At 40.4% G+C, this 24,436-nt stretch overlaps 1 protein-coding gene across 2 annotated transcripts in view; it reads right to left on the bottom strand.

Moving 5' to 3' along the window:
- Positions 1-6,563: 6,563 nt before the first annotated feature.
- The window catches only part of LOC111319026 (fibronectin type III domain-containing protein-like), a 95,663-nt gene continuing 77,790 nt past the window's right edge, over positions 6,564-24,436 (bottom strand). The window contains exons 1-17 of one of the 2 annotated variants that reach the window (XM_088759790.1): positions 23,993-24,310; positions 22,872-22,983; positions 22,023-22,234; positions 17,129-17,270; positions 16,531-16,661; positions 15,979-16,251; positions 14,839-15,126; positions 14,261-14,572; positions 13,945-14,015; positions 13,228-13,587; positions 12,138-12,357; positions 11,377-11,685; positions 10,688-10,810; positions 10,249-10,425; positions 9,073-9,204; positions 8,806-8,893; positions 6,564-8,029 (exon numbers count right to left, since the gene is read on the bottom strand). In XM_088759790.1, coding sequence (XP_088615916.1) covers positions 7,840-8,029; positions 8,806-8,893; positions 9,073-9,204; positions 10,249-10,425; positions 10,688-10,810; positions 11,377-11,685; positions 12,138-12,357; positions 13,228-13,587; positions 13,945-14,015; positions 14,261-14,572; positions 14,839-15,126; positions 15,979-16,251; positions 16,531-16,661; positions 17,129-17,270; positions 22,023-22,131 — 2,925 coding nt within the window. In that variant the 5' untranslated portion in view covers positions 22,132-22,234; positions 22,872-22,983; positions 23,993-24,310 and the 3' untranslated portion in view covers positions 6,564-7,839. Of the gene's footprint in view, positions 8,030-8,805; positions 8,894-9,072; positions 9,205-10,248; positions 10,426-10,687; positions 10,811-11,376; positions 11,686-12,137; positions 12,358-13,227; positions 13,588-13,944; positions 14,016-14,260; positions 14,573-14,838; positions 15,127-15,978; positions 16,252-16,530; positions 16,662-17,128; positions 17,271-22,022; positions 22,235-22,871; positions 22,984-23,992; positions 24,311-24,436 lie in introns of those variants that run through there. The other variant, XM_088759789.1, reaches the window with a different exon arrangement.

Below are 24,436 nucleotides of genomic sequence, written 5' to 3'. Positions count from 1 at the left end.
AATTCTGATCGGTTACTTCGTTTGCTTGTTTTTAATACCTAGGGCTGTAATGGCTGAACAGATCGCCTAATCGATAATATTTTATTTAGATAAGTAAATTTTAATCAGCAATTTTGGCATTTTACGGGGTTTAGGAGTTTCTGTTTTGGTTATTTTAAGTTAATTAGGACAAGAGGGTAATTGAACAACAACAACAACAAAAAAACACAAAATATACGTAAGAGATAAGATTTAAAAAGACATACAGCCAGTGGAGTAAATGGATAACGTCATGTAACTAAGAAAAAGCAAGCAATAGACAAAAAGAACCCAATCGCGCGATTCTAAAATTTACCCCGTAACTGTTCTCAATGGTCCTTTTATTATTGGGGTGAGATTCAGTTCTCAGTAGATGTGTTTGAGACCCGAACAAGTGTCCCCTCGCTTAGGTTATTATACTGTGATTATTACATGTTAATAAAGGCTGATAGTTTCTAAAGAAACTGTTTGGGGCTGCGTCGGTGGGGGCAACGAAATAATTTGAATATATCAACAAAGTTGAAATGGTAAATTGGCCACCGTTACGATTATAAAAGCTGACATTTCGAGCGTTAGCCCTTCGTCGGAGCGAATAGAGGAATTGTGGGTTGTGTGTGCTTTTAAAGGCAGAAAAAGGAGCTACGTGATTGGTGGGAACATGGCAACGAGAAAAACACGAATAAATTAGTGGAATGAAAAGCGTTCGTTGATACCTGTGGGATTTAGACTGCCGGTTTGAAAGATGAAAACGAAACGTTCGAAACGTCAGCTTTTATAATGGTAACGGTGGCCAATTTACCATTTCTACTTTGTTGATAAATTCAAATTATTTCGTTACCCCCACCGACGCAGCCCCAAACAGTTTCTTTAGAAACTATCAGCCTTTAATCAATGGAGATTTTAGCCATTGATTTCACGGTGTTGGAGAAACGTAGCAGTGGCATAGAGAACGTTTTGGTCCTTACCAATGTTTTCACGAAGTTCACCCAGGCTATTCCAACAAGGGATCAGAGGGCGACAACTGTGGCACGGGCACTGATAAAAGAATGGATTGTGAGGTTTGGGGTACCCAGGAGGATCCACAGTGATCAGGGGCAGAATTTTGAGGGCAAAGTGATTCAGGAACTGTGCAAGATCTATGACATCACCAAAAGCCGCACCTCTCCTTATCATCCTGAGGGTAATGGACAATGCGAGCGCTTTAACAGAACTATGCACGATCGCTTACGCACACTGAGTCCTGAGAGGAAACGCAGGTGGCCCGAATTTCTTCCTGAACTTGTATTTGCCTACAATTGTACTCCTCATTCAACCACTGGTTACTCGCCCTACTACTTGTTCTTTGGCAGGAAACCGACACTCCCTGTGGACCAGATGCTGGGATCAGTGAGTCAGGTCGAGGGTGAATGTTCAGAAGGGATCACCGAGCACCAGGAACGTCTAGAGAAGGCTTTTAGGCTGGCCTCAGTGAAAACAGAAAAGGAGACTCTGCGACGCCAAGCTAGAAGTAACCTCAAAGCGATTGATACAAGTCTACCTGTTGGTGTCACGGTGTACCTTAGGAATCGTGTCAAAGGGCGCAACAAGATGCAGGACGTGTGGGATGCAACTCCGCATAAAGTCATCAGACGACTCGACACAAGAAACACGTATGTTGTGTTACCACTTGTGACATTGCCAGGTGAGGAAGAGTCCAGAAAAACCGTCCACAGGAATGACATATTGCATGCGACACAACTCGTTGATGACATAGGATTGGAAAACTCCCCAGCTGTAAACAAGGACAGAGGCGAAGAGGATGTTTATAGCAGTGACGTACTGTTGGAAGCAGGGACAGGTAGTGGAGTTGAAGAGACAGGGAGCAAAGGAGGGTCAGATGACGGGGAGGAAGATGACGATTTCGAACTTGTGGTGCTACCGGAACAGAACAGTGTCTCTGAAGATATCTCTAATAGTTCTAAGGTGCAACAGGTGTTAAGTGGTGATTAAGGACAGAGTCGGTCAGAGACCCCTGGGAAGAACAGTGCTAAATCAGACCAGGAGCCCCAAATTACAGCTGAATTAGCAGCTGATGCTGTTGCTGACCCCAAGGAGCCTGATGCTCTGCAGACCAGCACCAGTGGACACGAGGGAGCGGAGGTGATGCTGGCCACTGATGATGCTAAGAACAGTCCACCAGTAAGGAGATACACTCGAGCAGGAGCTGGTCAGCATTCCAACCCCCACCACTTATCGAGGCCCGTAATGAGAGAAGGCATGACATCAATCGTGATGGACCCACAAATACTGAGCTCTGTAGCACAGTCTAATCTGCTTATAATGCAGTTGTTAGCTAAGAACCCTCATGTATAGACGCCTATTGTTACTGTTCCTATTGTATCAGTTGATTTAATTTACGTTGCCGTTTCTAAGGTTGTCGACGACTCCAACCTCAGCAGGGAAGCATGTGATGAGCGTTCCTTACGCTCACGTGCGACTCTGGGGTCGAGTGTGCCCGGACGTGCGCATAAAAACAAAACAAGAGCATGACGTGTTGGTTTTGCGGAATTTGTCGTCTATTTCCGATTTTATTCGTTCTAAAGAGCAGTAAGTTTTGCCATCGTTTTTTCTGATCTTTGAGCAACCCTTTAGTTAGCCTTATTTTCCTTGTGTATCCTTCGTTTTTTTACTCGATTTCTGGCTTTTTAAGGATCATTTTGTGCGTTCTGGTTCCTTAGTGACCGTGCACTTGTGCCACAAACTAGTAGCAGTTTTCACTTTATAACGCTCGCTTCTATCGTTTTCTTTCGTTTTATTATTTTAAGTCGGCTTGTATTTCTGTTAGTTTATGCATTTTTGTATCTTTGTCTTAGTGTCCTTTAGGCGTCCAGCCGCCAGGGTAAGCGTATTTTGTTATTTTGTCGCTCGATTTATTTAGGTTCATTCGGATCCTACTTCGATTTAATTTGAATTTGTGTTCAGTCTTCATGATTTCACAAGGCTTTGCGTTGCAAGATTTGTTTAGTCTGTTAACGGATTCAGTGTAGCCTCTTTGTCTCCTGTTTCCTGGCCTAGCAGGGCATGTGTTTTGTAGCAAAACCTTGTGTTTATTTTCTATTTTCATAATTTGTAAAAGGTTCTGGTTCTGTAATAAAAGGTGAGCAAAACTCCGTGTCACAAACGTTATGATTTATACATCGGAAATGCGCAGTTACATCACGGAATTCATCCTGAAACTTGCTCTCAGTGTTTGGAAGGCGACTGAGGTTGCGCTTCGACCGAGTCTTTCTATTGTTCCTGAGAAAGAGGAAATGTAGTGTGATGTGCCTTAAGAAGGTAAATTACCCTTTTGAATTCAGACCATTCATCCCAGCGATATTACACAATTCGCGCCGGATACTCTGAACAAGATATGACCTTGAGAACAAACCGACAGAAACTCAAAGAATAATTATTTTAAAACCTCTCAATCTTATCACAGGTTTAAAAATGAGCCATTTACAAAGCAAAAATTTATTTGAAAAGTAAAACCCAAACGTTTTCGACACTAGGTCATCTTCGGGGTAAATAAACACCGTCCGCCAAATTTGTTTCTGATGTTTTGAACGGGTTTTTTTCGAGGGTAGAGAAGGTATTCTTCTTCAGATAAACGGTATCAGTTGAAATTGTATATTCTATTGAGTATGTATAATCATTTCAGCCGAGAAAATTAGCCAAAATTGAAAGAAACGACGGTAAACGACTTCGAGTTAGATTTTACCTTTGGGTTAGTGATGAAGGATTTAATGTGAAGCAAAAAGATTTCGCTCTAATAAGAATCAAGTATGATTTGATTATTTTGAGAATCGAGAAAGAGAGCCAGCTGTGTTTGTAGCACAATAAACCCAAGAGGGTCGTTTAAATTTTTCCTTTGTTTTGACTGTCTAGCCCTTCTGTCGCTTTCTGTGACTTCGTCGCAGACATTTTCCAAAGGTTACAATCAACTACACAAGCGAGTAAGTCACTGTGTTTTAGAAGCGCAGAGGTGTATTGATATCTAAGCTTAAAACAGTAGGAAAAAGCATTTGAATAAGCTTTACGTTTGAATAGTCTCCAGTTTTTCTTTTCCCTTCTTTTAATTACTTTTGCAGGTTTCTACAAATTTTCTTGTACTTATTTGGCAACAGCGATTGATTCTTGATGTTTTCGTTGAAAATTTTGCGCGGGGAACTTGTGCGCGGCTGGCCAGATTGATCCACTCGCACATGCCCAACGTTTGACCGCTGGTTTCAGTTGTTGTGCAGTTATGCTGTACAGTCAGAATGCTCGGCACCTACCGCCCCAGCTGCGTCTAATCTTAATCACCATCAGGTGCCACACTTACGACTGCACTTACAAAGAACAAGAATTGCAATGTGGCATTCGACATCCCTTCTCGCCCCAAATAGGTCGATGTCTACGTCTAAAACAGACTAACCATCTACGTATGATGCACGATCCTCGCAGTAGAGAGCGCTATTTATGCAATAGCGAAAATCAGACCTGAAAAAAATCAGGCCTGTACGGGATTCGAACCACTGACCTCTGCGATACTAGTGCAGCGCTCTACCAATTGAGCTAACAAGCCAACTGGGAACAGGCCGTTAAGTTGATACGTAATAAACCCGTGATGATAAATCAGATACAATGTATATATGAAGTTCAGATATTTTGAACTGTTGTCGTTGTTGAAGTTCATTTATTTGTTTAAGCAGGTTGATTAATTTGGCAGCTGTACTAGCTGAAGTGGACCTGCTGTCCTAACCCACCCATCCCACCCCAGGGGAGGACATCCATCACACACTAATCTCGTGTGTGGGAAATTAACGTCTCCTGCCCCAACCCTGCAGGAGATGGGACCTCCATTTTATTCGTCCCTATCCGAGAAGACTAGAATATCTAGCCATTTCTCGATGTTATAGAAAGGTAGCAAATTCTTCTCAATTATTTTAAGACCTTGAGTGTTGGTCCGGCCGGGGCTCGAACCCTCGACCTCCCGCACTACAGTCCAACACTCTATCCATTGAGCTAACCGGGAGGCGGTTAGCTCAATGCGGTATTAGATACGTATGATGCACGAAACCTCGCAGTAGAGAGCGCTATTTATGCAATAGCGAAAATCAGACCTGAAAAAAGTCAGGCCTGTACGGGATTCGAACCACTGACCTCTGCGATACTAGTGCAGCGCTCTACCAATTGAGCTAACAAGCCAACTTGGAACAGGCCAGTTAAAATGTATGCTTATAATAAAATCTAAGATGGATAAAGACCTAAGAAATACGCATGTATAATTAAGAGCTGTTTTGAAACGTCTTAAGTTACCTATCTCAACGACATTGGCGGGCAGGTCATTCCATTCACGAATGATTTTAACCAAAAAAGAGTACAATTACAGTTTGCCAATTTCCCCTGCAGTTTCTAATTGGGGTTGGATCTAGTACGTTTTGAAGTAAACTCAAAAAAATCACAAAAATGGAGGCCATTCAGCGCGAATACAAGTTTATAGCATTCTACTAAGGAAAACTATTGTCTTATATCAGTCAACTTCGACCAATGTAACATTTCACAACAATCTTCATATGACATCTCACCCCTTCGCTGACCTAAAGCCAATCGAGAGGCTCTTCTCTGAACTTTCTCCAAGAGAACAATATTTTTAACTAGGTAAGGGCACCATACTGGAGAAGCATACTCAAGGATTGGTCTCACAGGAGTCTTGTACAATGTGGAAAAGATTTTCCTTGTTTACAGGACCGTTTGTTCGCTTGACTAGACCGAGAACTTTATTGGTCGTATTGACAACCTCAACAACGTGTGGAGTCCACAAGAGATCGTGCGAGATTGTAATGCCAAGGTCTTCACAGAACTCACTGAGCTTAGACATTCGATGATACTACACTTTCACACGAGTGTCGTTGTTGTTGAATTTTTAGGCAATGTACTCATGCCGACGCTATGCGCAATGTTCTGGCATTATGCCCAAAGTCATGCTAACTAACCAGTAATTCCCTATTTCCAATTATAAGCACTTAGATTTAGATTTTCCAATTTTTGGAGGTTAGAAGGAATTTTTTTTTTTTTTTTGCCTTATATGGTGACCCGCTAAGTTAGTCGCAAGTGTATCTGCTATTAGAGCTTTATTTAATTTAATAAATGAACAGACTTGTTTGGTTGATTTTCCATAAATAAAAAAATACCTCAACGCTTAGTCAATAAGATCAATTAGAAGATATCCCGTCTAATATGTTTCTGTATTTCCCAACGTGACAAAAAAGTAACTTCCTATAATTAAAATATTTTACTAATACTTTACCTTACTAATACTAATACTAATACTAATACTTTACCTTGGGTGACGATAAGTGACTACCTCAGCAGCGGAAAGCTGAAATTCTCTTTGCTGGTTTAAAGGAAATGTGTTAGAATACGAAGGGAGAGTTGCAAATCAGATCTGTTTATAAAATGCTGCAGACAAGTCCCACCGTGGATAACTGCAGTTCATAACACTGATACACCAAAAGCTTCTCAGTAATACAAGGGCGAACAAGTTGCAGGCTCAAAAAATTTTATTTCTACAAAACAACAACTACACTCCTTTAAAAGAACATTTACATCAGCTATTAGATAATCAAAGTAGGGGCGCCTTAAAGTAGCAGCATCTTTCCGATAACGGAAGGGTGGGGCTTTTTTTTTATCCTTGACCGGCACATCGTGAAGTTGGGAGAAGGGGTGAAGGGGTTGACTACATCGGGAAACTTTCCCAAACTATTTTTAATCAGATCGCAAATATGTAAACAGCGAAAGAGTTTAAAAGAAAAAATACATACTGTCACCCTAGTAAAACAAGCCTCTTAAATGCATCACGGAAACAATTGAAACTTCGACTTCACCTTAGGTCGTGAGAAAAATTTACAGCCCAAGATCAAACCAACTTCTTTAAAATTTTACAATGCACAGAGAATTATATAGAGCAACTAACTACAAATTCCAGCTATAATTTACACTTCCACCACTTTCAATATTTAGAATAAATATGACCTTTATCTGCCACTCGTTTTGAAACGCGTGAAAACAAATTAAACAAAAACTTTACACAGCTAGACTTCTCTTAGAAGAAACAATTCTCCTCTGTGTTTTAATTGCCAAACAGTTTCTTAACTGAGAGAGCTCTCCGGAGTTAACTTGAGGTTTTTACAACTGCACTGATTTGTCAACAATTTGTTTAAGAGACTCGAATCAATTTACAACATAAAAAGAATTAATAAGTTTAAAGTCACTGGCTGCCGAATATTTTTTAAGTGGCTGACTGTTTTCATGCCAGAGACGTTTAACCCTTTACGCCCTGACATCAGTATCTATATTCTCCATACATTTCCAGGGGTGCTGACAAGGAGAATATGTGTAACAATCAAAGAATCTCAGATTGGCAATTATTTCCTTGACTTTCGTGCTCGTAATGAATGATTCAGCGGTATTACTTCAAGGAAAGATAAGATGCTGGTCACCTGGTCACTTTTGGGTTTAAAGGGTTACGTCGTCTAACATCACGCAAGACAAAAAAGTGTCTTGTGCAAAAACAAAAAAAAAAAAGGCCAAGAATCGACGATGAATGGGATGGCGCGTTTACGTTACCTGAGGAAGAGGTGAACCTCTTGTACCAGATCAATCACTTACGATTAAGAACGAGCTGCAATTAATCCTTTTAACAAAGTGGTTTGTTTGTATACTACGCTAGCACTGACTTTCGCGTGATCAGAATTGATAAACTGCACACAGTTTTTCTTTTCGATCACCCAACAACACTGGTACGCCGTGGCGATGTCCTCAAACGAAGGTCGCAAATGCGGACTGATCTTTCTCGTCCGGGGGTTGTTTCTTTTCGTCACCATACTCCTCTATAAATGACCCATCTTCTTTGAACTGTGGTCCCTCGCCGTAGTCGTCCAGGCTGTCACGGTAACTATCTCGATTATCCAATGAGCTCTGACTTTGATAAGGTGGGGGTTTTTCCTCCCTAAAAAGACACAAGACCTCATTCATTAACCTGTACAGAAGTACGAATTCAACTATCTGGTGCCCTATGTAAGTCTAGTCTAATCGAAAACCTGCTGGCCTAGAGGTTGCCGTTTTAACCCGAGTTTTAAACCTTGTAAGGTATTCTTGGACAAGAAAATCTACTCTCCACGTCCTTCTCTTTCCCTTAAAACTATATGAATGGTTGAAGGGGGTAGGGGTGGGAAAAAACCCGGCGGTTAAAGTCAACACTATAACTTATAAGGAAACAAGAGCATTGAACAGGTAAGCGCATGTGTTGTACTTGTGAAATGTTCAGCAAGCAACCGTGGACGATAATCCTACTCTTGTACGTTGGATCAGGAGTGATCTAATCGGCCCAAAATAACGAATATGAATATAGAGGCAAGACCAATACAACGTGGATAAGTTTTAAGACGGAGCACTATATTTCGGCTGGCCAAACCAGCCTCCTTCAGTGGGGGACCTGAAGAAGGCTGGTTTGGCCAGCCGAAATATAGTGCTCCGTCTTAAAACTTATCTACGTTGTATTGGTCTTGCCTCTATATTTAGATTCGTTGTACATGTGTCCGCTGCACAAACCAGGATTAGGATCTAGACTCTTAAATTGGCCAAAATTAAACTTTGTACAAAGCAGCTTACGCTTCCAATCGCAGAAACACGGTGAAATTTAACGCAATGTTTTTTTCTGTCAAAGTTAGTCTTTAGTAATTGAGTTCAATTCTCTCAAATGCACAAGCACATGCAAATACTTACCCTTGGTGGTTGAAAGGGGGGCCTTCTTCTTCATCGAATGATTCCTGCTCTATGAGTTGAGCTGCTCTTTTCTTCCCTCGTTTACCAACTAAAGAGAGATACGAAAAAGACAACTTAAGGCTTCACGTGAGTATTAGGTAAAGCACAGCTGAATTCGTTTCCGAAGTTGTCTACTTTTAACATCAACGAAAACGGATAAAAGTATTTTCGCCTTCGATAAAACATGATTTCAAACTCCCCTCATTTCAATTTCTGTTATTGTCTTACCTGGGTATTTTGATCTACGATGTCGGGTGTATAGCACAAGTGTGAGCAGCACAAGGAGCAGTATAGCATTAAGAACCAACAAGGCAATAAACCAAGCACTCTGGAGTATCGGAGTATATGTTCTTTGGCCAGCTGTAGTGATAAAGAGATAACAAGTTAAGACCAAATCATTCACAACTTCCTGTTGTTTCCTTCTTCTAAGGCGGGGGGGTGAGGGAAGGGGGATGAGGGAAGGAGGATGAGGGAAGGGGGATGAGGGAAGGGGGATGAGGGAAGGGGGATGAGGGAACGGGGTGAGGGAAGGGGGGTGAGGGAAGAGGGGTGAGGGAAGGGGGTGAGGGAACGGGGGGTGAGGGAACGGGGGATGAGGGAAGGGTGATGGAACGGGGGGTGAGAGAAGGGGGTGAGGGAAGGGGGATGAGGGGATGATAGGATCCTTTAGAGGAACAGAGGATGTCGGTCGATAAATTTCATGGGAAGAGGAACTGTCATGTTGTAACAGTTCGAGTAGAGAAACCGTATTCTCCGTCCCAAACCTCTCAGAATGTTCCTATCATAACAGTGTTAAGGTCAACACTCGAGCTCAGAGGCGCAAACAACCGGAACATATCCCACCTTCGGTAGCACGAAGCAACTACGAGCAATTCTACTCCCCCTGCATGAGATGTCAGTCAATCGCAAGTGAACCCCTCCCACCCGCCATTTTGTTAGATTTCTCTGACAGTTCGCTGGTACCCAAGTCTCGAACCCGACCTCTTGTACATAAACACAAAGTACTTGTAGCACGTAACCGCCTCCCGGTTAGCTCAATGGATAGAGCGCTGGACTGATGTGCGGGAGGTCGAGGGTTCAAGCCCCGGCCGGACCAACACTCCAGGTCTTAAAATAATTGAGAAGAATATGCTGCCTTTCTATAACATCAAGAAATGGTTTAGATATCCTATTCTTCTCGGATAGGGACGAATAAATGGAGGTCCCGTCTCCGGCAGAGTTAGGGGTAAGAGACGTTAATTTCCCACGCACGAGAATACTGTGTGATGGATGCCCTCCCCTGGGGTGGGATGAGTGGGTTGTTGTCTTGCGTTTCATACATGAGCCTCTGGCTCGGGCACTATGGGTAACCATGCCCCACGTTAAGACATTAAACTTTGATTACTATTGATTACTATTACTTACCCAAAATTCCCGGCATGGGTCTGGCTTCAGTGATTTCACTCGGTGGACTTTCTCCCTGATCGTTTCTTGCGATGATTCTAAACTGGTATAAGGCAGACTCCAGACCACCAATCTCCAGATCAAATTCATCATTCAAGTAGTTGACCCACGATGAGTTAACAAACTCCTCATTTTCCACTAATAACAACAACAACAACATGAAGAAATCAGTCTATTATTCATGTAAAATGGAAGTACCTTTCTATGTGATGCGATGGTAGAGGTGTAAAAAGACAATTTAGTTCATAATGTAAATTGGCCACCGTGTATAGTCTTCGAAGCTGACGTTTCGAGCGTTGGCCCCTCGACAGTTAAGCAAATTCCCCCAGTCAGAATCCTAAAAAATTTGTATAAGGTAAACTGTGAAGAAGATACATACTAATGCATGGGTGCAACTTACATTTCTGTCGGTACTGAACAAGGAATTCATGAGTGTATCCTCCACCAATACCAAAGTTGTAAATAACCCTGACTTTGTCAATTGCTGTTGGTTCAACTGTGATAGCTTTGGGCTTGGCAGGTGCTGTGGATGAAAAATATAAATAAGATAAGTGTGTTCATCACCGTGCAAGTGCAGTCATTACTCCGCTCATGGACACGTAAGCGGACAGTTTTACTTACGGACAATTTAAATGCCTCTCAATCGAATTCTGTATTTACACAGGCGGACACTCTCTTGTGAACGGATGCAGTCATTTGTGAAATTTAAAATCGGATTTTTCATTTATTTAAGCTCTCTTCTCGTGAGCGTACACCCCATGGATAATAATGAACACTAGGCAATAAAATTTGTCTTGAATTTTCAAATCAACCTTATGAGAGAGCAACACAACAGAGAGGATCGGTTTTGTCAAACCTCCACTTGCCCGCGAGAAAGCAAGCTCTCCGTTCCTTTGACATTAAAAAGAGTCAGACATATACTCTTCCGTAAGCGGATATCCACCTCTTTTTCTTTGGTGTCCGCTTATGGAAATAATTCTTGTAGACGGTCAGTTCTAGTAACGGACACTTTTTCCAATTCCTGAGGGTGTCCGCTTACGAGAGTGTTGACTGTCATCGAAATAATTTTCCAAATTTGTCGTGACTTACCAGAGACTTTGACTGTTTTAGTGGGTATTCTCACACTTGCACCGTAACCCGGTTCGGTCTTGGCTTGTATTTCTACAACATAGTTTGTCAGCTCTTCTTGCTTTACTTCCTTGCCAATAAGGTACCTCCTCTTCAACGTTTCTAGCTCGGTCATCTCTACTGGAGTGTCTTTAGGCTCTGAACCCTTGAATTTAGCAGATCCCGCTTGGTAATTTTTAATGATTCCATTGGGTTCTACAGGCGGTTTCCACGTGACCAGGATGTACAACGCAAATGGGTACACTTTCACATCTGACGGAGGTCCAGGAACTAAAAATTAAACACACGCCAAGTTGCAACATAAGTAAAAGAAATAGTGAGTTTTTAGTATTAGAAGTGGGTGCAGTAAAAACAAAGCAAAAGGGGTGCACCTATCCCGCGAGCAGGCCGACATTCTAACGCTTACAATGAAGGCACGGATTGAATACCTGCTCAAATGCGATTGGAAGCGGGGAACAAAGGAAGCAATTTCAATGCCTCTCTAGGCCTTCCAAGAACCCTCATTTGTAAAACCGCTGCATTCCATTTGCATTAGTTGACTTCAGTATTATTTGACTTCACCTTTTCATTCGATGATCTTACGGTACCTAAAATTAAATAAATTCCCTTGTTCTGTTTCCTCATTCCAAATTCCAACAGTACCACTCAGATATATGTTAACTGTGCAGTCGCGCAGATGCAATGTAAACAAATTAAGCTACTGCAAGATTGTTTAAACATACCATCCTGCAGTGTGTCAAAATGTGTTTCATAACTTGCTGGGCCTTTCCCTCCGCTGTTGAAAGCCTTTATTGCTACTGTGCAAGAGGTGTAAGGTTTCAGGTCTAAAACTGCCGTTGAAGAGGTAGTTCGCCCCTTTACATCGGTATAGTTCGCACAGCTTGGAATGGATCGTCTTCTTCTCCTTGTTTTCGCCGAAAGGATTGTGCACCAGTAAAAAATCTACAATTTTTGCACACAAGAAAAGATAAGAAACCTTCAGAGATTATCAGAGGAGCTCGACTCGACTCGACTTGACTCGACTTGACGTTTCGAGACTCAAAACACGATCCTAGTTACTTTCTCCACGGAAATACGATTATCGAGGCTTAAGTAGAGTTTACAAACGTTTGGAGCTGTTAGCTGTTTGAAACATCATCAAATCAAGATACAAAGTACAATTAACTTTTTCTCAGCCAAGAAAATTGAAGCTCGCAACTTAATCTTCGATTCTCGATTTTCTTCACAATCGAGGTTGGGGTTTGGAAGTCGACATTACCAAGTTACGTTTAAACAATACAGTAAATCTATGTGTCTATGAATCTGTATTTAAATTGTTTAAATTTGTTTTACTCTATCCACATCACCGCGCTCGTTCCGACGGTCACATATAGAAATGTTAGTTTACAGTTTGTTAAGTAGCTCGTCCCCGGCTTTCAGTTAGGAAAACGGGGCGAAATAGTGAACGGCGCAAAAAACTCATATACGAGTCGACCGACCCAGAGCTCTCTCCCTTTTTTTACTTCTCCGCTTCAATCGCTCAGTGTACTAACGCGCTTCGTTTAACAAACTAAAAGACACCTGGACCATGCTAAGAGTAAGTTAGCCCCTGACTCCCATGAGTGACCAAGAGATAATTTCTCCTTACAATATCAATACAATATCCAGCAGAAAAACTATGAGAATAAAGAAAAAATCAGGTGATTAACTGTCTAACGGACTATCAACTGATCCAGCTCCAAATTCTCCATACTAACACCATAAGAATTGTGTGGCAGACAGTAAGGAGAATTGCTAATGAGATCTTGGGAGTGAAAGAGTTAGGTCCCTTACCCTATATCCATCGACACTTCCTCTAGCCGGGGCATCAACAGGCTGCCATAAAAGCTCCACATTGCGCGCTTGTATTTTCCCCACCTTCACATCTTTCGGTTGGCCTTCAGGTGGTTCTTGGCCAGAACGGGATCGTTCGATGGCACTAAAGGGTCCTGGGCCCAAATTGTTCCCGGCGCGAATCCTAAACTCCCAAAGCTCATAGTGCCCAGGATTGTCGATTTTAAAGGAGGACCCTTCAGCAAGGATTCTGGTATCTTCCCATTTATCAGGAAAATCTTCATTCGCCGGTTCTACGACTTTTTTGTACTCCAAGAAATAGTGAAATCCGGGTCCGTTCCAGTACGCCTTTGGCAATTTCTGTCAAATTAAAAAAAATTCTTCAATCAATTCAAATGAAAATGGTCCAAATTCTACAGAGCGTTTTTCGATCCAATGTCGTCAAACTAAAACCAAAATTATCACAGCAGCCAGTCAGAAGAAAGGAAAATACGTCCAAGAGCCAATGAGAATTCAAATTAAAGATGATCACATGGCCGAGAGCGCGGGAAAACGCGGGCGACCAAGTCGTGACTGGTTTTGGGTTTGCATTTGATTGGTTGAGAAAGTGGCGGGAGTTTCCTGGACCAATCACAGAGCAAAGTAAAGCAATGCCAAAGCAATCCAGGATTATTTTTAAGTCACGTGGTGAGCTTCGGCAAATCAAAAGGTACTTACCGTCCAAGCAATAGCAAGTTGATTGGCCCCCTTTGGTACTCCACGCAAGTTCTCTGGGAATCTCTCTGGAGCTGTAAGGAATGCAGGCAGAAGTCACGAATAAGCTTTGTGTTCGAAAAATCTCGAGTTTTCCTTCTCCCTAGTTTTGTTTCCTTTTACGGATTTCTAAGGACGTTTCAATTTCTTTCGCTTATTTTGCGAGACAGAGTTGGTTCCTATGAAATGCAGGAAATTGGCGCATGGGCACCCAAAATTGATCCCCTCGCGCAAGCATTGCGTTTGACCGCTGTGTTCGCACACAGAAACACAAACACACCTGACTGAGATGTTCTACAAATTCCAGGCTCTGTGGATAAACTAGGACGACTTGGGCCAAAACTGTTTACAGCTCTCATGCGGAAGCGCAGAGTCGACCAGCCGGTAAGGTTAAGCAAGACGGATATTGCATTGGGGTTTGTCTCATTGTACAGGAGATAAAACACATCCGGTTCATGGTTCGATTCTTGTTCAACCAGGAAGTGCAAAATGGGAGCATCATCGGAGGGGATGGTAATCCATTCGAGTACTGTTGTCCGATCGATGCACGTTTTCTCATTTACTTTCAGGCCCACTGGAGGGAACGGAACTCCTGCAGAAAAAAGAAGAAGATGCGGTTAAATACTGCAGATAAGTTAGTGAACAAAAGTTCACCTAATTAACCACTTGAGGACTGCGATTTGTTTCTCTCTTACTTCTATTTCTACTTCCAGATCTGTCAATAACTACCTCTTACAAGCTGTGTTCAAGTATCCACATTTGGAATGAGACGATCTTCAAAAAGTTCAAATTCGCGTTGGGGGTGGGAGGGGGGAACGTTGAAACTTTTAATTACTCGATGCATTAATAACAACAAACCTTTAACATAAACTTTAGCTGACGCCTGGTCTTCCGACTTCCTAGGCTCAGGCGTGTAAGCGACACAAGTGTAAATGCCAGCGTCGTTAACACTTATATCGGAGATTTTTAAAACGTTTTCTTCTTCCAACCACTCTATCTTTGAGTTGTACTGAACAACTGCATTATCTCTCCTCCAGTAATACTTCAGTTCCAGTCTTGAATCGGCCTCAGCCCGGCAACGAAGGTCAATATTAATGCGCTCTAGAACAATCTTGTCGTCTGGTTTAACTGTAATTCGTGTTTTTTCTGTGGCAAAGAAAACAATAGACAAACCCCTTGACTCCCATAACTGACTTACACAGAATTTCTCCCTAACGACAAATTCTTAATACTAACATCTTAAGAATTGAATGGCATACAGTACGGAGATTTATTCATGAGATCTTGGAAGTGATATGGTTTTTAACTCCCATGAGTGACCAAGACAGAATTTCTTCTTGCGATATCAATACTATCAATCATTAATATCAAGCAGACAGTTGATGAGAATAAAGAAAAGCATCACTTAGGGGATTATTAGTTGGATCCAATACCAAATTCTTAAAACTACCATCGTGGGATCTTTAGAGTAACAAGATTAATCCAACAGAACCAAACAATACTTTAATTCTTTCTCTGGACAGGTTGTTCCCGTCAAGGTTGCGTGAGAGATTCCTTTCCAAATTTCCCTATCAAAAATCTTTCTTGAAAAAGAAGATAATTTATCCTTCCTGTTCGAGTATATAAAAGCTTCTTCCAGCCTTCAAAGGGATTAAATCAGCAGTGGCAAGTTGCCAAGGACCTGCCACGCTTTCTACTTTAAAGACTAATCCCTAACTTCCACTTTATTGATCGACCACTTCCTGATTTGTGGAAGCGAGGCAGCACGGTTGGAGAGTACATGTAAATATTCCCCGGTTCATGTTCGAACATACACTTCTGTAATTCATGCGTGTAATTTAAACGTGTAATTCAGCTACCGAAGCGCACCACTCCACTACAAACATATGAAAGTGTGCACAATTCCCACGAAAACACGCTTGATACACATGTTACTCGCGGGGCGATATTCGTGGGCGATCCTACAGCAATGTCTATGCTATATTATGACATGTTTACCATAAACAGTTGCGTTTCCTTTTCCCTTGGCCGAGCCCAAGAAGTTCGTGGCTTTACAACGATATTCGCCCTTATCATCATCAATAACATCATTGATCAACAAGACGCCATCTGCCTGCACACGGTAGCGTCTACCAGTTGTGATCTGTGTACCACCTCTAAACCACTCGAATGTTGGAGGAGGAGCAGCTTCTGGTTCGCATTTTAGAACCCCTTGACTATTCTTAAACAGGTAAAAGGGACCCGGTAGTTGGAAAAACGTTGGTGCTTTAGCTAAAAAAAAAAAAATTAAAATCACAGTCATTTTTAAATGACTTTATGCATTTAAAAATGCATAAAGTTGTTTGAATTAACATTTTGATCCTCTATGTTTGACTAGCAACCCTGAATCACGCATAAGGTCACGAGGAAAACGGAAATGATCACCAACTCAAAAGGCTCTTGATTGTTCACAAATTCTCCTTGTCAGCACCTTGCAAAATGTATAGAATATTGTATCGAGAATAAGCATTCTGATGTTAGGGTGTCAATGATAAAGCTTCAGTTACTCACCGCGGATATAGATCCAAGTGGATGATACGAGCATTCCATGCTTGTTTTCGGCAACACACAGGTAAACACCATCTTCCTGCATTCTAGCATTTTGGATCCTCAACTTGTCATTTTCTATTATGACATGTTGACTGTGGAAGTCAAGATAGGGAATTATTTGACTTTTTTTTCCCAGCAATCTGATCACTTCTTCATAAGAGAAGAGTCAAGTTCTATGCCTTAGGGCAAAAAAAAAAAGCCCCAGCAGAATGTCACCCACATTGCCAATTCGCATTCAAACAAAACAGAGAGTTACAAAATTGGCTGCTATCAGTGGGAATGTAATGCGGCAGTGCTATCACTGAGATAGAATATGAGCCCTTATTTGATATGAGCATTTGCTGGTATAGGGGGGTGCTTAATGGAACGAGGATGCCTACTAAATAGGGGTGCAAACTCAAGCAGGGCACAAACCAGAGAGTGGGCACTTATTGTAATGGAGGCACTGATCAAATCACTGCAGTATACTCCATAAATTATGTGCATGTAAGAAAAGCTCCACCTCTAGAAAGCGCATGTTTGAGTACAAAAGCCACCATCTCAGCAAGTGTTTACTTACTCTGATGAGGAAATTATCTTTCCATCTTTGTACCACTTGAAAGATGGCACAGGATCAGCATATACCTCACAATGCAACAAGCCATTCTCTCGAATGTCTACCTCCAACTTCAAAACAGGAGCTTTGTCCCACCGTGGAGCGACTAGCCGAAAAAAGGAAGAAATTTATTCTTTAGCTTATTCATTCATTCATTTGCCACTTACACACACATACAAAAATAAATTACAGTTGTTTACAACAATCAAAAATAATACCTATAACTATATCATTATACAACAATCTCTATTTAAAATTACTATTTATGATCATTTATAAAAAAGATTGGCGAGGAAGGCCGCCCGAAGCTAGTAGCTTATCAGACCTGGTTTCCTCACACGATGTAGAAGAGGGTCTATTATAGTCTGGCGGTTTGGCGGTTTAGGCCAAGTTTGAGTGCCGGTTTGCGGTTTCATTCACATTTATCTGGCGGTTTGCGGTTAAGAAATTATCGTGCGGTTGCGGGAAATCGTAAATTTAGCTCGCGGTTTTCGGTTTTTGCGTGTTTTTGTGGCGGTTATTCAAACAGAGTTAGAGGCTCAGAAGACTGAGCGGTAACTTTCTCTTGCTTAATTAAAGCTTCTCTCTTTAACAAAGGATTGCCTTTTAGGGCTAGACCAAGTCACTCGGGACTTCCCTCTGTGTCCCCAACCATGTGGGGAGGGGTGGGGAGGTAATTTGATATAAGGCCAGGCTTCAAAGCTTTGAAAGGATCGCGAAAGCACGTGGAAAGATGGCGGACAATGTGACGAATGTCGATATAATTAAATGTGTTGCCTTATTTTACAAGCTTGGGGCAGCGCCAAATTCGTTATAAACATCTCGAGCAATCTTTGTGTTTGTGAACGGCCCATTAGACGTCAAAACCTTTTTGTTCGCTGGTTACTGAATGGAGTTCTATAGAAGCAATTTGTTCTGTTCTTAATATCTTGTGGTCTTTGTGAGGAGAAATACGATTATTGAGCTGACTTATCACAAAGAATTTGCTACGTGCTGTTAAGATATCGGTTATGAGGATAATCGTCCTACCTGTAGGGCGGTGTCGGTTTTTAGAAAAAAAACGAAAGCGGTTTGCGGTTTCGAAGGAACAAAACATGGCGGTTTACGGAATGTACGACCCCCTATAATACACCCTCGTAGAAGATAGATTTGCTAATTACTGGCGGGTGAGTTTAATTTAGTTTTCTTTCAATGCGGAATTTTTGAAGCGAAGTCTTTAAAGGTAAAGAATTTGTAAGATAAGATAAGATCATGAGGTAAGGAATTTCAAACCTTTGGACCTTGGTGCATGATTGTAAACTTCTTGATATTAGTTCTGCAATAGTGTGTAGAGCAGTTTCTATCATTCAGAGTATCGTGTGTATAAATTTGATGATGAGTTGAAAAGAGAGTATTAAAAGCATTAGGAATTAAAGAGGTTATTATGATAGGAATACATAAAACAAGCTACAAGGAAAGCTTTAAATTAAATGTTATAAATATCAAGGATATTAAGATTGAGATCTAGAAGTAAACATAGGCATGCTACGCATGCAGGAGTTATTTTTTTGGATACGTAGGTTGAAATGGGACACTATATAACTGATGCTGGTGTCTGAATAATTGTTGGCAAAAATAAACTGCATTGGTACAACTCTTCCTGCAGTCCCCTCCACAGCCCTAATTTGAACTTGTCACGCAACGCTATCTCTCTCTCCAACATTGCATGACGAGACTAAACAACAGCCTGCTCATAGGTTAAAATTGTACTTATTGCCGTTCCTTCGTCAGAGACAAAGTCCTAGTTATTATTCTGACCATTAAGGGCCAGAATCAGAAATTCTGTTTGGTTTTTCTTTTGCAAGAAAATGCACAATAGCGTGCAGTTTTTAATTGGCGTAAAGTAATGTGGTTGCATATCCAGGGAACGAGGTTGAGTTTTGGCATCGAGTGTCAGTCAGATTTGAAGTACTGGCCGCGCATCAACGATAAGCTTGTTACAGTTTATACTCATCTTTCGAGTGAACTTAATATATTTATTTAAAGTACAAACCTAATACTGTGAATCACTACTATTGTCAACGTACTGATGAAAACAACAACCCTTGGGAACAGTAATACAACCACCTTATGTAAACGTTGGCAATTGAAACCATCCGTAAATAAATATTGCGAACAAAACAATTGTACTTTTCTGACCAAAAAAAGAAAACTTGTGGAAGTCACTGCCACATACCTTTAATTTCAATCACAGGCAGCCCAAGCTCACTACTAGAAAAGTGGACGTGACTCTTAACGTGTTGCGCAACGTTTTATATTTATAAATATAAAACGTTGCGCAACACGTTAAGAGTCACGTCCGCTTTTCTAGTAGTGAGCTTGGGCTGCCTGTGTTTCAATCAGTCAAAAAACTTGAGGTCTATAAAATGCCTTCTCTGATATATCGTTCCGAGGCAAAAGAAACTTGAAAGGCTTGTTATTAGATGTAAGCAAGAGAAATCCTTGTAAATAAAGTCATCGCGTTCAAATACAACTTTTTATTGAGTGATCCCGCCTTTCCTCCGGCGATTTTAGTAATTCCAAATTGTCATGGATGGCATCAACTTGTTCCGAAGTCTTAGTCTCCATAACTCTCCATGTTAACAGATACACCAAATTGCACTGATCAGATTACACTACACCAAAACACACCACTCTATACGCTAACATATATTTGTTTTTTTTTTTTTAAATAATCCAAAAAGTATCGTTTTTCAAAGCATAACAACGTGGGCTTCTTAATTGGTTGTTGCATATCTGGACTTTGCCCATTGCGTGCAAAATACGTGATAAAATGCAGGTTGTTTACAGGATATTGACACGACATGGGGTAAAGTCCAGGTTAGCTATAAGCGAATTTTATTGGTAGAAAACGTCTAAGCACGTGAGAGTTGCGTGGAAAATTAACCAACCGTACCATTCTGTCCCTTGTGAAATATTTTTCATTGAGGTAGATTTGTCATAAAATTTGCGTTGTTTACTGGAAAATGGCATTTCTTCTAAAAAAAATCTAATCCATACTTGCGAGTAAAAAGTAACACACAATTGTAATGGGAAAGTATCGTTTAAACAATATTTAATTCATGGAGGACTTTTAGAAGCAAAGAGACGGATATGTAACATGGCAGTCGACGCAGAAAGTAAATGTAACTTGGTGGTCGTTTCAACCGCTGCTAAAAGAACAACCATATCGCAAAAAAAAAAAGATTATCAATCAAATATGATTTACGCAAACATCTTGCGCAAGATTTACCAGAGTCAGTAAAACTAGCCTTTCCGAAACAACACGCTATAGCGCTAAATTCGTGTTAGGCCTCCAGCTGACGGTGTATGCGTCGTAAGTGAAGGAGCGGTACACAAAACATGCACGTTTTAACTCGCTAATCGGTAGAAAAAGTTCCCTGACGACCTTTCAAATCCAGACAGATCATAGCGATAAAATCCTCACGAAGGACATGAGCCATTACACTGAACAGATGATCTTACAACTCTTGTAGATGTCATCTTACCTCGTTTCTTGAGCGAAATTCAAAATTGGAATCGCTGATTAACTCATATAAAGCAATGAAACATCCTGAAGTTGCTCCTATCAACATCTGAAGTAATATTTGATTCAAAATTTTTCTCATGTTCCACTTAGTCTCCTTCAGAAGGAAGAATTAGCATAGACGTACAACGATCACAACTCCGCCACTTTCTCAACACGACTGATACATTTCCTTAATTCGCGAACCGCTCTCTCCGACTCAAGCGTTGATTCGTTGAAATTTGAAGACCTGTCAAACCACAAATTAGCAAGAACGCTCTGATTGGTGCGACATCGAAAAATACTACAATCTGATTGGTTTGTGATACACCATAAAATTGGGCCAATCACATTGCGTTGAGATACACCAAAAAAAAGATGCGCCATTCAGATTGCTTAGAGATACACCAAATTGCGCTGATCAGATTACACTACACCACAATACACCAATCTATACGCTAACATATAGTTATTTTTTTTAAAAAATAACTCAAAAAGAATAACTCAAAAATACTGGTTGAACACCTGAGGGGGGGGGGGGGGTCCTAATATTCCAGGCGCGTAGCGTGGTCATTTTTTCAAGTACGCACAAGTGCATATGATCTAGAAACCAAAGTAAACTGAGCGAAAAATACTGCGTTCTTTATTTCTTGTTTGAAATGGTTGTGTGAATACAAGCAAAGAACAAAGCGTCTTGCCCTTATTTTGAGCAAACTTGGCGCAAACACAACGTTATTGTTTTCAAATTTTTCTGGTCAGTTTAAGTACGCACGTGCGTATATGCGTAGAGGACGCTACGCACCTGAATTCTCAAAGTCGTGCTCTCAACCCCCACTATGGTTACAAGACATGTCTGTAAACAAAGAAAAGGTCCTTTGTTGCTCATACTATTTTTGTACGAAGTCTAAGTATTTACACATTCCTTTACACAGAAAATCTTTCATGAGGAGACTGGGATACTTTTGAAAGAGAAAATTGGACTTTTCTTTTGTTTAGGCTCTCTCATAAGAAGACACTACATAATAATTGACTTTTGCAATGAAATTTGCCTTTAAATTGTAAATCAACAAAAATACCACCTCTGACAAAACACAACAGTGGGAACTGGTTTTATCAAATTTTCATATATGTCTCCGCAAGGCAAACTGTCCATTCATTTGATATTATTAATAATCCAATTTAACACTGGTAGTGCCACATTATGGCCCAGCACATTCATCATGGTGGACATCCAATTCCTGAGGGTGTCCCCTATAGCAAAAGAGTTGACTGTATAATCAAACATACATGTACCATGTGCATTACCATGCATACCTTCAACTTTCAGATTTATTTTGTGACTCAGAGGGTTCCCACTGTTCATTGAATTCTCTGCCTCGCATGAGTACTCTGTTGATTCATGTTTGTCTTTCTTTACATCCATGATAATCAACTGCCGTCCAAAGAACAAGTCTGGGATGTCATAGTTATTTTGCCCACTTGTAATCTGCTGACCCTCTCTCTTCCAAGTTATTAAGGGAGCAGGCCTCAGAGTTTTTTAAGATAAAGTATTGAGTATTAGAAATAGTAACTCCAAGGATACTTGTCTTTACCCTTTAACTACTGAGATCTGATTGTTACTTGTAATATTATTCCCCTCTCTAACTGTTACACATTACTTTGTAAATAATTTCTACTTAATAAGTTTGAGTGTTTTCATCACCTGTTCGATGGATAATGTTTGGATATTTAAGGGAGAAGTTACATGTTCCATCACTTCTGGGACTCATAGTCAGAACAGTATGGAAAAACTACACCATAAAGAGCACGAAAATCATCGGCGATCATGTCAGAATACAAGATGGATCTCTGAGGGAAAAGTGGTTTAGGTTAATCAAATCACACTGTATGGCGCTCAATGTCATCAAAAACAAAAAAATTCAATATGATACTTTTTGTTCCAAACAAAAAAAAAATACCTAACCGATTTGAAAACTTTAACCTTGAAATAAGTGATTCACAAATCTGTCAGGGAAAAAAAAAACATTCTGCAAAATTGAATGTACAAGAACATGCCAGTGCTGATGAGATTACAAAAATGACTGGAAATAACTGATATCAAGATCTTGGGAGAGAAAGGGTTTAAATTTCTTTTAGCAAACCATCATTCTATAACTAGATCACCTTCCAACAGCCAGGCAGTAAAGAGTCTTGTTTCTTCCCTGAACAGCTATTTCAAAACTTTTCGACAATGAATTTACTTCCCAGGAAGGTGTTTTTTGTGTCCCAGGGTCAACTAAATATCAAATACAAATGAAATAAATACAATTATAAACAGTAATAACACTAAACCTACACACATCACATATTTAGTTAATGATATAAACTATGATAATAATTATAGTGACAGTAATAATGATAACTGACAAAAACAATAATAACATAAATGCTGATGTACTCAGAGAATAACACGAGCAGGCAAGCTCAGAGAATAATGAATGCAAAGCACTCCCAATGGAAATCAAACCTACATGTACTGTGACCTTCTAATTAATACTTCGGATGCTCTACTACCAGTCGAGCTACTCTATAGGAGACTCGTGGCAGACTATATATATAGTATAGACTGTTTATTTCTTTTCCATCATACTCTGTAAAAATTCATCCATTAATTGCTTAATATTGGTATCAATTAGCTTTAAATGTAGCTATGTATTTGTTAATGCAGCAATGTGGTTACAACATTTGATACATAATTATACATGTGCAGTACTGGCATCTGGGTCTGAAAACAGATTAGTTTAAAAACACGTCTGCTCTTTCACCGAGATATTGACAGCTCTGTGGTAAGTAAGCTAGGGCACATTTTGTATCTGCCAGTAAAGCACTGTGAGCCTAAATAAAATTAGAAAGATGTAAAATATATTTTATTAACTATTTTAACCTGGACTGCTTCTGGTCACAGTCAGAAAGCCAGATTGGTAGATGGTATTTGCTGCAACAATGGTACAAGCAATTCCTTTCAATCCTGAGATTTTGTCCACATCAGCTTGGGTAACAAACATGATGTGCAGGGTACCAAGTGGGGTAATGGCTATATGTTTATCTCTGTTCAGCTGGATGTTTTCCTTATTTGCCCAAGTATAAGAAGCACCATAACTGGTGCTTCTTATACTTGGGCAAATAAGGAAAACATAACTGGTGCACCATAACTGGTGCTTCTTATACTTGGGCAAATAAGGAAAACTAATCTGCAATTACTGTAATAATGTAACATTTTTTTGTATAGATTTAACAGCCTGTACCTTTCACTTGTTTATTCCAATGACCTACTGCTGATGTCAATTATCCTTATGAGTTTTCACAGGGAGCCCAGACAAGCAACGAGTCTCGTTGTTTATTCGAAAAATAAAGGAATGTCTGGGAGAATATTAAAGAGTCTTATTATCGTAAACTTATATCATGAAATGTCTGAGTTAAAGCTCAAAATAAATGTAAACCTACCTCACTTGCTTGTTTACGATTATAATAAGACTCTTCAATATTCTCTCATACATTCCTTTATATTTCGAATAAACAACCAGACTCATCGTTTGTCTGGGCGCCCTGTGTGAGTTTGGTGGACCAATTGTAATCCCTAAGTCTCTTGTGAATGGAATGGTCGGGCACAGTCAAACCTTGTGGAGACTGGGCTTAGTAGTCTGAATGTAAAATATGTCTTGAACCGTTAATGAGCCATGGATAAAACT

The sequence above is a fragment of the Stylophora pistillata genome, chromosome 5 (assembly GCF_964205215.1).
Source record: "Stylophora pistillata chromosome 5, jaStyPist1.2, whole genome shotgun sequence".
Lineage (NCBI taxonomy): Eukaryota > Metazoa > Cnidaria > Anthozoa > Scleractinia > Pocilloporidae > Stylophora > Stylophora pistillata.
The sequence above is the reverse complement of the archived record's forward strand: the minus strand, read 5'-3'. Positions and strand labels throughout refer to the sequence as shown.